Source organism: Hyaena hyaena, unplaced genomic scaffold (assembly GCF_003009895.1).
Source record: "Hyaena hyaena isolate Hyena2069 unplaced genomic scaffold, ASM300989v1 scaffold_392, whole genome shotgun sequence".
NCBI lineage: Eukaryota > Metazoa > Chordata > Mammalia > Carnivora > Hyaenidae > Hyaena > Hyaena hyaena.
This window is the reverse complement of record NW_024081017.1, coordinates 1,217,836-1,233,197: the sequence shown is the minus strand read 5'-3', so window position 1 is coordinate 1,233,197 and position 15,362 is coordinate 1,217,836. Positions and strand designations below refer to the sequence as shown.

The following is a 15,362-nucleotide window of genomic DNA, read 5'->3' as shown; positions in this document are numbered from 1 at the left end:
CAACCAAGCCTGCCAAGTCCTGGATAAGAGGAGTTCGGGCGTTGCAAAGCTGATTTAGCTGATTGAGCGTCAGACTGTTGCTTTTGGCTCAGGTCATGGTCTCCCAGTTCGTGAGTTCAAGTCCCATGTTGGGCTCTGCGTGGACAGCTCGGGGCCTGCTGGGGATTCTCTGTCTCTATTCTTCCCTTGCTCATATGTGCTCTTTCTCACTCTCAAAATATACATTTTATTTTATTATTATTATTTTTTTAAATGTTTTATTTATTTATTTCTAGGAGAGAGAGAGACAGCATGAGCAGGGGAGGGTCAGAGAGAGAGGGAGTGACAGACTCTGAAACAGGCTCCAGGCTCTGAGCTGGCAGTCAGCACAGAGCCCGACGCGGGGCTCGAACCCACGAAACGCGAGATCATGACCTGAGCGAAAGTCGGACGCTTAACCGACTAAGCCACCCGGGCGCCCCTCAAAATATACATTTTAAAATGTTTTTTAATAAAAAAAATCAAAACTGATTTAGCTGCAGACAATTCAGTGGAAACCATCTCAGAAGGTATTCCATAGGGGCGCCTGGGTGACTCAGTCGCTTAAGCGTCTGACTCTTGCTTTTGGCTCAGGTCATGCATGATCTCACGATTCTTGGGATTGAGCCCCATATCGGGCTCTGTGGTGACAGCACGGAGCCTGCTTGGGATTCAATTGCTTTCTCTCTCTCAAAAATACACAGACATTTAAAAAAAGGTATTCCATGAGCAAAGGGTAATCTCAGTGCTGGCTCTTAGGAAATGAAAGGAAATAACATTAACAGTGAGCCCGCTGAGGATAACGGTCTCCGGCCCATTGAACCTGTGCCCTTGGCACTTTCCCGGCAGCCAAAACCGGGGGAAGCTTTATTTCGTGGTGCGTGTGCCAAGGCCAAGATTGGCTGGAGGGTATATTGCTGATTAAGTGTCTAATGAGCTCACGGTTTCCAATGAGCCAACGGCACACGTGGGGGTGCATGTCTCCATGCAGTCCAACAACGAAACTCGTACCTCGTGCTTTTAATTTTTAACATTTACTCATTCTTTTAAATGTTTTATTTATTTCTGCGAGAGACAGACAGTGTGAGCACGGGAGGGTCAGAGAGAGAGGGAGACACAGAATCTGAAACAGGCTCCAGGCTCTGAGCTAGCCGTCAGCACAGAGACCGATGTGGGGCTCGAACCCACGAACCGTGAGATCACGACCTAAGCCGAAGTCGGACGCTTAACCGACTGAGCCCCCCAGGTGCCGCAACATTTACTCATTTTTGAGAGCGCACAAATGGGCGGGGCAGAGAGAGAGGGCGACAGAATGGGCTCCAGGCTGAGCCGTCAGCACAGAGCCCGACACGAGGCTTGAACCCATGACCTGTGAGATCACAACCTAAGCCGAAGTCGCACACTTAAACTGATGGAGTCACCCAGGTGCCCCGACCCATATCTCATTTTATTTTATTTATTTTTTTAATATTTTATTTATTTCTGACAGAGAGAGACACCGTGAGCAGGGGAGGGGCAGAGAGAGAGGGAGACACAGAATCTGAAACAGGCTCCAGGCTCTGAGCTGTCAGCACAGAGCCCGACACGGGGCTCGAACCCACAAACTGTGAGATGATGACCTGAGCCAAAGTCAGATGCTCAACCGACTAAGCCACCTAGGTGCCCCCCCCATATCTCATTTTAAAGAAACCCTGGGGCTCCCCCACTCAAGTAACCCAAGCTGGGAAAGAGCTTGATTTGACATTTTCATTGTGGAAAGGAGACCCCAAGCTCTGAAAAAAGATGCACGCCCCCCAGCATGAAACAAAGCAGCAGATGCCGGATCACAATCTAGGCAGGCTCCTGGTGGTGGCAACTTGGTGCATCCACGCAGTGGCCCCAGGCAGGCCGTGAATGCAACAAGGGCCCTCCGGTCCATCCGGAACTGACAGACCTACCTCCAGACCTTCCCAACGCCCTGACACCCACTCTTTCTTCCCTCCTAACTTTTAACCTTAGTTAACTTACATTTTTACCTAGTTTCACCTTGGAACTTTAACCTTTCAGTTCTTTTAGCTGGCTGTCCTTTAGTTTTTTTAAATTTACCTGTGCTAGGGGCGCCTGGGTGGCTTAGTGGTTGAGCGTCCGACTTTCGCTTAGGTCATGATCTTGCGGTTCGTGGGTTCGAGCCCTGCGTCAGGCTCTGTGCTGACTGTCAGCTCAGAGCCTGGAGCCTGTTTCAGTCTGTGACTCCCTCTCTCTCTGACCCTCCCCTGCTCACGCTGTCTCTTTCTCTCTCTCCTAGAAAAAAAAAAATTAAAAAATAAATTTACCTGTTCTTTTGTGATTTCTCATTTCCCTGACCTTGGACCTTACTATTCATGCTTTCCTCTCATTTTATTTTTCTTTTCCAGCTATTTTGAATTTTCTTTTTATACTTCTTGTCTTACTTATTATCTTCCATTTTCATAACCACTTCTTTTTTACTTTTGTTTATTTTTTAGAGCAAGAAAGACAAAGTGCGAGCTGGGAAAGGGCAGAGAGAGGGAGACAAAATCTGAAGCAGGCTCCAGGCTCTGAGCTGTCAGCACAGAGCCCGACATGGGGCTCAAACTCACAAACTGCGAGATCATGACCTGAGCTGAAGATGATACTCAACCGACTGAGTCACCCAGGTGCCCTGTGACCATTTCTTTATTATTTTCCTTGTGTAGAGAAGGAGCACCTTGCTGAAATGCCTGAACACTTTAGAAGGATCTCACACAGGCTCCACATTGTCAGTGTGGGGCCTGTGTGGGATTCTCCCTTGCTCCCTCTCTCTGCCCCTCCTCAGCTTGTTCTAAATAAATAAACTTAAAAAAAAAAAAAGAAAAGAAAAGAATGCTCTGCCATGGGACTCAGGGAGGCTGAGGGCGGGACTAGTTCGCCCAAATCTACTCATTTCTGGAGTCCAGTGTCTGTACCTATCCTTTGTGGAGTGTATACATAATTCTAGTTTTTTTTTTTTAATGGTTTAATGTTTATTTGTTTTGAGAGACAGCACGTGTGTGCACGTTGGGGAGGGACAGACGGGGTGGGGGGTGGAAAGAGAGAGAGACAGAGAGAGAAAATGTATCCTAACCAGGCTCTGCAATGTCAGAGTGAAGCCTGACGTGGGGCTTGATCCCACAAACTAAGATCATAACCTGAGCTGATATGAAGAGTCACTTAACCAACTGAGCCACCTAGGCGCCTTTCTACTTTTTTTTAAAGTTTATTTTGAGAGAGAAAGAGTGTGCATGTACACATGCAAGCGAGGTAGGGGCAGAGAGAGGGAGAGAGAGAATTCAAAGCAGGCTCCAAGCTCAGTGCAGAGCCCAATGCGGGGCTGGGTCTCACTACTGAGAAATCACAGCCTGAGCTGACATCAAGAGCCGGATGCTTCACCGACTGGGCCACCCAGGCGCCCCTGCAATTTTAGGCTTAAGGGCCTTCCAAGACAGTGGTCCCTTTCCTTTGCTGTGCTCCCTGCTGATCCATCACCAGCAGGGAGAGAAGCCTGGGCGGGAACCAGCTTCCCGCGGCAGACTCCGCACAATCGGCATGGCGACCTGGGAGGTCCTCCCGTGGCTTAGAGCCCCCTTGGCCTCGGCCTGGCGTGGGCATTGATGATGGGGATTAGCACCTCCCCTCAGTGTTTGTCATGACAGGCTCTGGGCCAAATACAAAGTGCTGACCCCACACCTGGAGCCAGAGGCAGAGGGCTGGCTTCTCCTGGAGCACACCCATTCTGACCTTAGACTCCAGACAAAGGGCTGTCTGGCCTTCCAAAGGCCGGGGCTGGACAAGTCAGAGGCCTCTGTGGCCCCTCATGAAAGGGCTCCTGGCCAGCCCACCCTCCACCCTTCCTCCACAAGGGACTAGCCTATGGGGCTGGCGGCCACCTGCAGCCCCGTGTTTTGGGGGAGCGCTCCGGGTGCACGACCTTCCCCAGGGCTCGTTTCTTGCAAATCAGAGATATAAACTTTTCACCTCCAAAAAGCCATCTCTTTGATTCTAATCAGGAAGGCACAGGGCTCCTACAAGGGCGCAGGGAACGTGACTGCAGGTCTCAGGCAGCGGCTGCCCGGCCCAGGCAGAGGCTGCCGCTATGGACCTGGCTAGTGCCCTTCATCTTCCGCATGGCTTCGGGGCTGGCCCACGGTGTCTCTCCTGGGGTGTCTACAATGCCACCCAGGGGACCCTACTGTGCTGCGGACTCGGACATGGAGACAGGGCCATGGATGATGAATCTAGACTGGGACACTTCAGCCCTCTAGCCCCTTTAAAGTTGCTGCCTCCTAGCAAGGGAAGGGGAGGGGGCCGGAGGGGCTGCTCAGCAGGGTTCAGCCACAGGAGGTTCAGCCAGGGCAGCATCTACACATCCTCCATCTTTCAGAGCCACCGCGAGAAACTCGCAAGAATCTCCTAAGAACAAAGATGTTCTCTTCTGTGACAGCGGTGTGGTCACGTTCTGGAAGCTCAGCACGGACACCTCCACCGCCGGGCACGCAGTCTTCACAGCAGCCGTGATTCTGCCCTGTCGCCGGGAAAGGCCGAGTGGCACGGCCCCATGGGGAGCACAGTTCTACGGAGGGGCCTCTCCAGCCCACCTGCTTAAACAGCTCTTCGCGGCAGCTGCAGTTCTCCGAAGCCTCCCCCAAGGCACCAAGTATGGGCTCCAGAGCACACGCCTGCTGACCAGCCCCAGAGACAGTGCCCAGGACCCTGGTCCCTTCTGCTGCCGCCCTCTGAAGGATGGAGGGATGAAGACATCAAGCGGCAGCGCCCAGAGCCCCACAACAAGGTCCTGACCTGACTGGGAACCTGTGCCTAACTCACTGGCGTGTTCAGATTTTGTTTTTTGTAAATATTTTCTTAATGTTTTTATTTATTTGAGAGAGAAAGAGACAGCATGAGTGTGGAGGGCAACAGACAGAGAGGGAGACACAGAATCCGAAGCAGGTTCCAGGCTCTGAGCTGTCAGAACAGAGCCCGACGTGGGGCCTGATCTCATAAAACCAGGAGATCATGAACTGAGCTGAAGTCGGATTCGTAACCGACTGAACCATCCAGGCGCCCCTGCATGTTTAGATTTGAAAGCGAAAGTCCCGACCTCCAAGTTTCTTTCTTTTTTTAATGTTTATTCACTTTGGAGAGAGCATGGGGGGCGAGGGGCAGAGAAACAGAGGGCACAGAGGATCTGAAGTAGGCTCTGCGCTGACAGCAGGGAGCCGGATGCGGGGCTAGAACTCACAAACCATGAGATCATGACCTGAGGCGAAGTCGGACAGTCAACAGCCCGAGCCACCTGGGTGCCCCTCGAACTTACTTTCTTAATTCTGGTTTCAAGTCTGGCTGTTCGTTACAGGGCTCCCTGATGCAGTCAGAGGTTTCCACGCACCCAGGAGAAGGGACCCCGTGAGGCCCTGCACAGGGGGCGGCCTACTGTAGCCCCCTTGCCTTACCTGGCGTTCCCTGGGCATAGGACGCCCACGCCCTGGGCCTCAGAGCCCCTGCGCACGCTGTCCCCTTTGCCTAGGACACTGCTTCCTTCCTCTTCCCTGGCAGGCCCCTGCTTATGCTCAGGCTCTGCTTCATGGCACCCCTCTTCTGGGTCACAGGGACACAGGGACACCCTGGACGCAGGGGCCTTGGGAGGGATGGGTGTGGCCACCCTGAATTGGAACAGGTGTGAAGGGACTGAAAGCTTCTAGATCAGGAGGTTACCTTTGGTGGATGAGGATAGAAAGCTACCTTTGGTTGACAAGGACATTGTCAAATGTGACTGCACTGGTATTTAAATACCCCTGGGGGAGATCCTGAAGTAAGTAGTTAAAAACATTCGGAGTGATGCCAACGGACAGAAGGGTGGCCCTGCTCACACAGCAACAGAGGCGCAATGGAACCATAGACGTCACATGGCTGCTTGGAGACGTAGTCCCGCCTCCCACAGGCGCTGGGCTGGGAACCGGAGCACCAGGGCCGCCGAGGCGGACTCGGGACACCGCGAACCCAAATGCTGACAGCGTCCTGTGACCATTCTTTGGCGTCCAGGAGGAACCAAGCTCTAACGATGTGTTCTCTCCTCAGGCCCCATGTTTAAATCAAGTACAGAATTTAGCTAATTAGGGGCACCTGGGTGGCTTAGTCGGTTAAGCGTCCGACTTTCGCTTAGGTCATGATCTCGCGGTTCATGGGTTCGAGCCCCGCGTCGGGCTCTGTGCTGACTGCCAGCTCAGAGCCTGGAGCCTGTTTTGGTCTGTGACTCCCTCTCTCTCTGACCCTCCCCTGCTCACGCTGTTTCTCTCTCTCTCTCCTAGAAATAAATAAAAATATTAAAAAAAAAAATTTAGCTAATTAAAAAGTTCTGCAAAGGGGCGCTTGGGTTGCTCAGTCGGCTGAGCATCTGACTTCGGCTCAGGTCATGATCTCATGGTTCGTGGGTTCGAGCCCGCGTCGGCTCTGTGCTGACAGCTAGCTCAGAACCTAAAGCCTGCTTCAGATTCTGTGTCTCCTTCTCTCTCTGCCCCAACCCTGCTCACGCTGTCTCTCTCTCTCTCTCTCAGAAATAAATAAAACTTAAAAAAAAAAAGTTCTGGGAAGTGAAAAAAACAACAACAAAAAACTTTTAATACAAATCTTTCCTGGTACCTTCTGGAAAGGAGCTATATTAGAAGTTTGAAACAAGAAAGCATATGTCAGGTCCTTCCAAATTTATTCCATCCTGGTTCTCTTTGGTGTGGCAGTGGCTGGTCCTCAGAACCTTCCAGGTGCCTGACAAGCAGGCCTTAAGAATTTCACCTGCTCCAAAGGGAGGCCTGGCTTTTGCGCTGGGATCCCGGGAGGTGAACTCTCAGTCCTTGAAATGTCCTGCCTGATGGGCTGCCTCGGTTAACCCGGGGCCTCGGGCCCAGAGTCTAAGAATGGGATTTAGGGTAGGGGCGATGGGTCGTGTGAGGTCAGCTCAACCTACAGAGGGCCTGAAGCCTGAGGCCGGCCATGGGGTGGACAAGTTCCGATAAATACTCTAGACATCAAGGGCTCCCCGGCTGGCGGTGCCCTGTGCGTCGTCACCTAATGCTACCAGGAGACGTCTGCCATCAGCAACTTGCAGTGGAGAGGGGGCTAGAAGCCACGTACACAGAACTCTGCGGGATTCTGGCCCCATGTCACTTTGTCCGTTTACTGTAACAAACGAGAATTAGCAAGCCTCCGGGTGGTCTCGGATCCCTGAGCTCCGTGGTGGGTGTTCAGGGCGAGGGTGGCGGCACTTCTCACCCAATCTCTCAACAGGGGGAACCACAGTGTTGTTTCCTCCCACGGTTTCAAATTCCATGTGCCAACGAACGTCAAAAGCATCCATTAAATAGGTCAGCCTTTTACCCAAACGTCATCTTTGAAAGTATTTGCCATGAGGTAACTTTTCAAGCAGGAAAACGAGACTATTTCCCCGAGTCTACGGGGCCTGCATGATCTGTGTGACCACAGAAAAGTGGCAGCGCATGGGGGGACTCCCTTACCCCCTCCCCCATGCACCATCTCTGCTTGCAAGTCCCCCATGCCTCTCCCACTCTGGCAGAGAGCTCCCAGTCCCGTGACGCCATCCACTGCGGGAGAACGGGGGGGGGGTTGGGGGGGGGGACGGGAACCAGGCATCGAGCCCTCCGTCAGGGCGTCCTGCCCTGTGGGTCTCAGGTGGGCCAGGCAGGCAGCTCTGGGACGCCAGAGCCGGGGCCTTTCATCAAACCAGATCCCGGAGGCCCCGCCAGGATCTCAGGCTCCTGCAAGAGAACTCTCAACTAGGGATCGCTAGGCCGCAGAGCCGGGTGTAGTTTGATGACGCCTTATCGCCCGGTCTTGCACGTGTCGGGGAAACTCTTGCAGATGTGGGAAGACAACTGTCTGCGGCAGCCGGGGGACCACCTCCTCTCTTCTCACAGAAACACAGCCAAGGATGATGCTCAGAAGGCTTTCTCAGGAAGTCACAGGATGACTCAAAAACTGGATGTATTTTTGGCTGCTTTCAAGTATCTTTTTTTTTTTTAAACTGAGGTGTAACACAACACAGGAAAGCGCACGTATCCTGAACGTGGATCTTGACGAACGTTTGCCTGTCGAGGTAACCACCATGCAACGCCCATCGGCACAGACCGGCTGCTGAACTTCCCATGATGGAAGTGTACAGCAGGTACCGGTTTGTGTCTGGCTTCTTTCACTCAACAAAACGCCTAGAAGGTTCTCCCAGGGAGTGGCAGAATGTCTGTTCCGTGGCTGTTGGAATTCTGCTCTTCGATGAGGCCACCACAGACGATTTTCCTACAGATGGACACCAGGCTGTTCCCTTTGGGGCCGTTACGATCCAGGCTGCTATGCACACGTGCCTGTACGTGTCTTTTGGTGAACACACGTGCTTCAACAATCCCTGGGTGAGGAGGTCCAGTGCCAAACAGCTGTCCACTCCCAAAAGCAGCACGCGAGGTGCACCTACCCCACGTCCCTGCCAACCCTCAACTGAGTTTTGGCCATTCCAGTGAGCCTATGGAAGCGTCTCTGGATTTCTTGTGCGTGACCTTGGCGTTGTGAGGTCGGTGCGCTGATCCCGACCACCTCTTCACATGCTCACTGGTCACTGGGATGTCTTCTTCCAGGAGACGTCTGTCTGTGACTTTTGCCCATTTACGATTTTTGGTCTGCAGTAGCATCCACTGGCTCCATGAGGGCCCTGGGACAATCCACTGTTCTCAATTTCAGTGAAGTCTCATTCACAAGTCTTCTTCGGGGAGCAGCGCTTGTGGGTGCTCAGGAAGTCTACCCCTGCTTCGAGGCAGGGAAGATGATTATCCGTGCCTCCCTCGAGAACTGTTTTCCCTTTCAATTCCGGTCTGGTCTCCATTTCAAGTTAACATACATGTAAGGTGTTGGGCAGGGTCAAAGTTCACCTTCTCCATCTGGATATCCAAAAGGTCAGAGAATGTTTTCAGGCGTCCGTCCTTGGCCCCTAACCTTCAAGGGTCTTCTTCATTTTGATAGTTTTAAGATTCCCTCGCAAGAAGGTCATTGAGAAGAAAACCCTGGGGTCTACTTTCATTGGACTTTTGCACACTCCAGGTTTTAACACGGGGCTTGATCCCACCACCCTGGGATCATGACCTGAGCGGAAATCAAGAGTTGGACGTTGAATCAACTCAGCCCGGGAGGCCCCCGCACATTCCGTATTTTTAAAAAAAAAAAAAAAAATTTTTTTTTTTTATGTTTTATTTATTTCTAGGAGAGAGAGAGACAGCGTGAACAGGGGAGGGTCAGAGAGAGAGGGAGTCACAGACTGAAACAGGCTCCAGGCTCTGAGCTGGCAGTCAGCACAGAGCCTGACGCGGGGCTCAAACCCATGAACCGCGAGATCATGACCCAAGCGAAAGTCGGACGCTTAACCGACTAAGCCACCCAGGCGCCCCGCACGTTCTGTATTTTAAGTAATTGTGAGTCTTCTACTTTTTGTGTGGCATTTACCTCAAAGGTGAAGTCTGCAAATTAGCTCCGTATTTTCTTCTCAATATCGCAGCTATACTTTGAGAGTGAGTGGCTGAGCTTCAATAGGCCTTTCTCAGTCATTTGTTTCTCTTCTAACGATAAAAGAGTCTTTCTCATTTTTATTTTACTTAAAGTTCATCTTATTTATGTTGAGGGAGAGTGCATGCGTACCAGCAAGAGAGGGGCAGTGAGAGAGGGAGAGAGAGAGCATCCCAAGCAGGCTCTGCACTGACAGTGCGAAGCTCAGTGCGGAGCTCGAGCCCATGGAACGGGGAGATTGTGACCTGAGCTGAAATCAAGAGCTGGACGCTTAACTGACGGAGCCACCCAGGCACCCTTAAAAGATTCTTTTTTAAAGGGCAATTTGTAACCTTTTTTTGGGTACTACTCATCACCACCCCCCAAAATCTCACACTTGGTAAGAAGTTCTCCAGATGATGCGGTCAGAGCTTCCACCCTGACATTTCCCCTCCTACAGATGACAATGGAGCCTCACTTTGCTTAATGACGAAGTGCCAAGCGTTACTCTAAAATCAAGCAGGACAACCCTCCTGTTACTGGGACGGCCGTGCTGTCCTGAGGAAGGAGCAGGCCTCACGCCCGTGGTCACCTCCTGTCACTCCCTGCGACCTGCCCCCAGCTGGCAGAACGAGCACGTGTTCCCCCAGAGGGCCGGGGAGGACGGTAATAGGTTATTTCCGTGGCGCTTGTGAGCCGCGAACAGCCTGGCTGCGGTCTCCTATGCGGCGTGCCTGTGAGGGCAGGGCCCCCGAGCCCCGGAGCCCAGCCCTGTTTGTCTTGAGAAGACGTGCTGACACACGCGGCCCACCCGCCATGGCCCGGTGACCCCAGGGAGGGACCCAGGCTTGCTGGCCATGCGAGCAGCACGGGGAGGGGACAGCTGCTCATGCTGTGCTCCAGCCCCAGGGGCCTCCTCGCTGCCACCCGTCATGGCACAGACCCCTGCCTCTGCTGGAGCCCTCGTCCCCACACCCCCTCCCTCAGGGTCCCCTCGAACGTCACCCCCGCCCCTCGCCCTTCGCGCTCCCTGGCTTACCTGTCCTTGTACTTGATCACGGCATCCACAATCTTCTTCATCTTCTTGGTGAGGTTGGGAGGGTTGGGGGAGAGCTTCTCGGCGGGCGGCCGCCCGCGCTTCTTCTGCTTCTTGCTGTCGTCGTCCTTGTCGCGGCTGCGGGTGCTGGTGGTCGGGGTGGAGGAGCCGGCGTCGCCGTCCCGCTTTCGCTTCCGAGAGGATTTCTTCTGCCGGACCTCCTCTTCGATCTCCTCCAGCGTGCCCTCCTCGATGGCCTTCAGGGTCAATAGTGGTAAAATAGGACAGCCAGCACCGAGGTCGACAGGCAAAGGCCGCGGCACAGACCCGCGGGGCCCCGCCGAGCACGATGCTCACCGGGGCTCTGGCCGGGCCCTGGGGGACCGCGGCAGGCCCACCACGCCTCCATGTGCCCCGGTGGCTGCCTGTCCTTAACAGACACACAGTCGTGTTTCTTTACCAACTCAAGAGGCATATCCTTACTGAATGCAGACCAAAGACTTTAACCCCAGAATCCCTCCGCACGTAGGTGACACTATTAATACTTCTGCATTAGAAACTCTGCATTTTTCTAAAAAACCAGTGAAACATACAGAACACTGACCGCTGTAGCTATTTTTATGTGTGCGGGTCTGTGGCGTTAGGGACATTCATGTTGCGAACGGCCATCACCTCCCACCGCCTTTGGGACTCCCCTGGTCCTTCACACGACACGCGTGGGACCGAGGACAGAGCTATAGTCGCACCCGTGTATCACATTGGGACTCATGCTTTTGCTTACTATTCTCTGGGTTTTTCTGCAACATAATTTTGAATGTCTGCTTAGTGTTTCGCTGTACAATGCAACCTCATTTAAAATTCCGGGTTCTTGGGCATTTAGGTTGTTTCCATCTGGGGGAGGGGTGCTAGTGTAAGTAAGGCCATGACCGACGGCCGTGTTACTTGTACATGGATTCTTGGAAGAGGAAGTGCTGAGCAGAGGGCCTGTCTGTGAACAATATTAATTTTCAAACAATACCAGCTTACTAATTCTCAATGGCAATAACTAATTCGTGCGTTTTATCCTCGCAAATAAAGGAATAAGTAGCCACATTTTCAGGGGAGCCTAGAATCAGAAAAGGGAGCGGGGGTGGGACTCAGAGAGATGTGCTGGTCGTCTGTCCCACACGTATCAGCTGTGACTGTGAGCAGGACACTGAGCCACGCGCTGAGGACACAGTGTGGGAAAAACCCCTCATGGAGGGAAGGGTAATAAGCAAATATCTTGCAAATGTGGCTAAAAGTGTGTTGATCACCAAGAAGGAGGGTGAGTGGTGCTCTGATGGTGGAGGGAGGGCAGGTGTGCCCTGGTGGGGGGTCAGAGGTGCGCCCCAGAAGAGGCAGCACCAGGCTGAGCTCTGAGCAGGGGTGGGTAAGGCGTCCGGGCCAAAGGAACAGCTTGAAGAGTGCGTGACAGGCAGGAGCGACTGCAAGGTTGGCATGGGGGGGGGGGTGTACCCTGGAGCCCAGGGTGGGTGCAGAGGGTAGAAGTGTTCCCTGAAGCTCAAGTCCATCAGGAACTTCAGAACATTACCTTACGTCCAAATAGGATTATTTACCTATCTAGTAAATAACAGGAATAATTACCTAAAGAGCACAATGAAATCCTGTGCCAGGGTGGGCCCCAACTCCAATGAGCATGTCCCCAAGAGAGACAGGGAAGGACACAAAGACACACGGGGGAGGGGCCGCGGAAGACGGCGGCAGACTGGAGCAGCGGGGCCACGACACGCTGGAGGAGGCGAGGAAGGAGCCTTCCCTAGAACCTTTAGAGGATAAAGGGCCTTGCTGACACCTTGACTTCAGACTCTAAGCTCCGAAACCGACAGAACAAACTGCCGTGGCTTTTAGTGACTCAGTTTGTGGTCACTGTTGCAGCCACCCTAGGGAGATAACACTAGGGTCTCTGGTCCTGAGGCCCGGACACGCAGGTCAGAGGGCACAAGCCAGCAACATTCTGAAGAGTTTTGGTGCAAGTGACACCAGAGCGGCTGCCGGAAAGGTGGGCCGGCTACAGGGCCAGCACTGAGAAAAGGGAGTACGTGTTTTGGGCAAATGCATTTTCTGTTGTTTCATTCATGCAAATTCTTAACGGGGACGACATACAAACAGGCACACGCTCTACAGGGAAAGGACCTTCCCAACAAATGGGGCCGAACAACTGGCCGGCCTCTTGTGAGAAAATGGAGTCGGACCCCCCCCACACCCTAAACAAGAACTGCTCGGAAAGGACCAGGGGCCCCCACGTAAAAGCTGAAACTCTAAAACCCCTTGAAAGAAAACACACTCCTGAGTTTCTCAATGGACCCTCACACACCATCCCGCAGCACAAGCGTCCTGATATGCTGGATGTCGTCAGAATTAGAGACGTTTGTGCTTCAAAGGACGCCATCGAAGAAGTGATAACCCTCGGAAGAGGGGAAAATGCCTGCCAACCACACATCTGATGAAGAGACTCTGGAAGACCTGCAAATGGCCCACAAGCACGTCAGATGCCCCATCCCGTTGGCCACCAGGAAAACGCACCTAAGACCACAACCAAGTCATCATTTCACGAGCACCGGCGTGGCTGCGATCCAAAGGACAGGTGACAAGTATAGGTGGGGTTATGGAGAAACGGAAACTGTCACACGACGCCCGCGGGAACGTAAAGGCACGGCCGCTCTGGAAAACAGTCTGGCGGCTCCTTGAAAGACGAAACACGACACCCTCACGCAACTCAGCGATCCTACTTCCAGGCCACCACGTGAGAAAAGTCACAGTATACTTCCTCACAAGGTCTCGTCCACCCAACATTCACAGCAGTGCTGGGCACAGTAGCCAAGGGGTGGGAAGAGGCCAAGTGTCTACACGAACAAAGACGTTACCAGCGTGCGGTCTGCCTGTCCAACAGAACCCTGCTTGGCCTGGGAAAGGAACGACACTTGTTGCCACACGGATAAACCTTGGAAAGAGTCTGCAGGCGGGAAGAGGCCAGATGCCAAATGCTAGCACATCGCTCCATTGATACGAAACGTCCGGAGCCAGAGCTAGTGGGAGTAAAGGGACAGGAGGGCAGCTAGAGAGGATGGGGCTTCTTTCCGAGGTGACAAGAATGCTCTAAAGCTGACCTGTGGTGACCACTACGCAAGTCTGAATATACAAAACTGCTTAACCGCACAACTTGAGTGAGTGAGCTTAGTGGTATATGAATTCTACTCCCAGAAAGAAAAAAAAAAAAAAAAAAAGGGCACCTGTGTAGCTCAGTTGGTTAAGCATCCGACTGACTTCGGCTCAGGTTACAATCTCCCGGTTCGTGAGTTTGAGCCCCGCGTCAGGTTCTGTGCTGACAGCTCAGAGCCTGGAGCCTGCTTCGGATTCTGTGTCTCCCTCTCTCTGCCCCTCCCCCACTCACGCTCTGTCTGTCTCTCAAGAATAAATGTTGAGGGGCGCCTGGATGGCTCAGTCAGTTAAGCATCCGACTTCGGCTCAGGTCATGATCCCATAGTTCATGGGTTTGAGCCCTGTGTTGGGCTCTGTGCTGACAGCTCAGAGCCTGGAGCCTGTTTCAGATTCTGTGTCTCCCTCTCTCTCTGACTCTCCCCTGCTCACGCTGTCTCTCACTCAGAAATAAAAACATTAGGGGCGCCTGGGTGGCTTAGTCGGTTAAGCGTCCGACTTTCGCTTGGGTCATGATCTCGCGGTTCGTGGGTTCGAGCCCCGCGTCGGGCTCTGTGCTGACTGCCAGCTCAGAGCCTGGAGCCTGTTTCAGTCTGTGACTCCCTCTCTCTCTGACCCTCCCCTGCTCACGCTGTCTCTCTCACTCTCTCCTAGAAATAAATAAAACATTTAAAAAAAAAAAAAAATTTAAAAAATAAGAAATAAAAACATTAAAAAAAAAGAAGTTGAAAAAAAAATGGGGGGAAAAAAAACCCCAGAACATCACTAGCATACAGACAACTGTTTTTTAAAGGATACCCATGTCTCAAAAGCACAGGACCATGGGAGCCGTACAGGTCTGTGTTTAGGCCTATGTACCATCAACTGGGGTTCTCTTCTTGTCCCTGAAGCTCGGGGCTGACGGGTGAGGAGCGGAACAAGCTGTCTGCCCCTCCCCCGAGGGTCCCCTGGCTCACCGGCCTGTTTCAGGGGGCCCCGCTTGAGCACAGCTCAGTAGGCAAGCTCGCTAGTCTGGGCGGTTCTGAGCTTCCAGGATGGGGCCACGGCCGCCAGATCTCATGGGCTGAGGAGGTGCTGGGGCCGCAGTTCATCAGGAGGAGCCCCGGGGAGTGTGACTAGAGGCTTGGGAAGGCAGCAGCGCTCATCCCGGGCTGTGCCAATCAGCGGGGCGGCCCGGAACGCCCCCACCTGCCTTCCTGGACGGTGTTGCTTCACGTACATTTTTTCCAAACTCCCTGGCTGGATTCCCAGCCATCACTTCTGCACTCAGAGCCCCGAGCCTGGGGAGAGGCTTGAAGTGTCACAACTCCAGAGATGCCACCTGTGTTGGCACGGTGGGCCCACCAAACCCCTGTGGCCCTGATTCGGCCACCTACGCCTGCTGCTGCCAGGGCCCAGGTGCGTCTGCTGGGAGCCACGGTCGTGTTACTCGTGAGCAGCTGCAATGCTGGGCCTGGGTAGGGACCCGCTTTCTCCCCCCACCGCACCTGGTGGAGTCTAGTTCTGGAAGGCGACATGCCCAACGTGAGGTTGTCTGATCCCAGCTGGCACTCCCTAGCACGTG

General features: G+C 53.3%; 1 protein-coding gene across 7 annotated transcripts in view; it reads right to left on the bottom strand.

The window, feature by feature from the left end:
* Window positions 1-15,362, bottom strand: part of SMARCA4 (SWI/SNF related, matrix associated, actin dependent regulator of chromatin, subfamily a, member 4) — a 97,429-nt gene that overhangs the window by 10,320 nt on the left and 71,747 nt on the right. For 4 of the 7 annotated variants that reach the window (XM_039251052.1, XM_039251050.1, XM_039251053.1 and 1 more), the window contains one exon: window positions 10,604-10,866. In XM_039251052.1, coding sequence (XP_039106983.1) covers window positions 10,604-10,866 — 263 coding nt within the window. The remainder of the gene's footprint in view (window positions 1-10,603; window positions 10,867-15,362) is intronic. The other 3 variants (XM_039251054.1, XM_039251056.1, XM_039251057.1) reach the window with 1 other exon arrangement.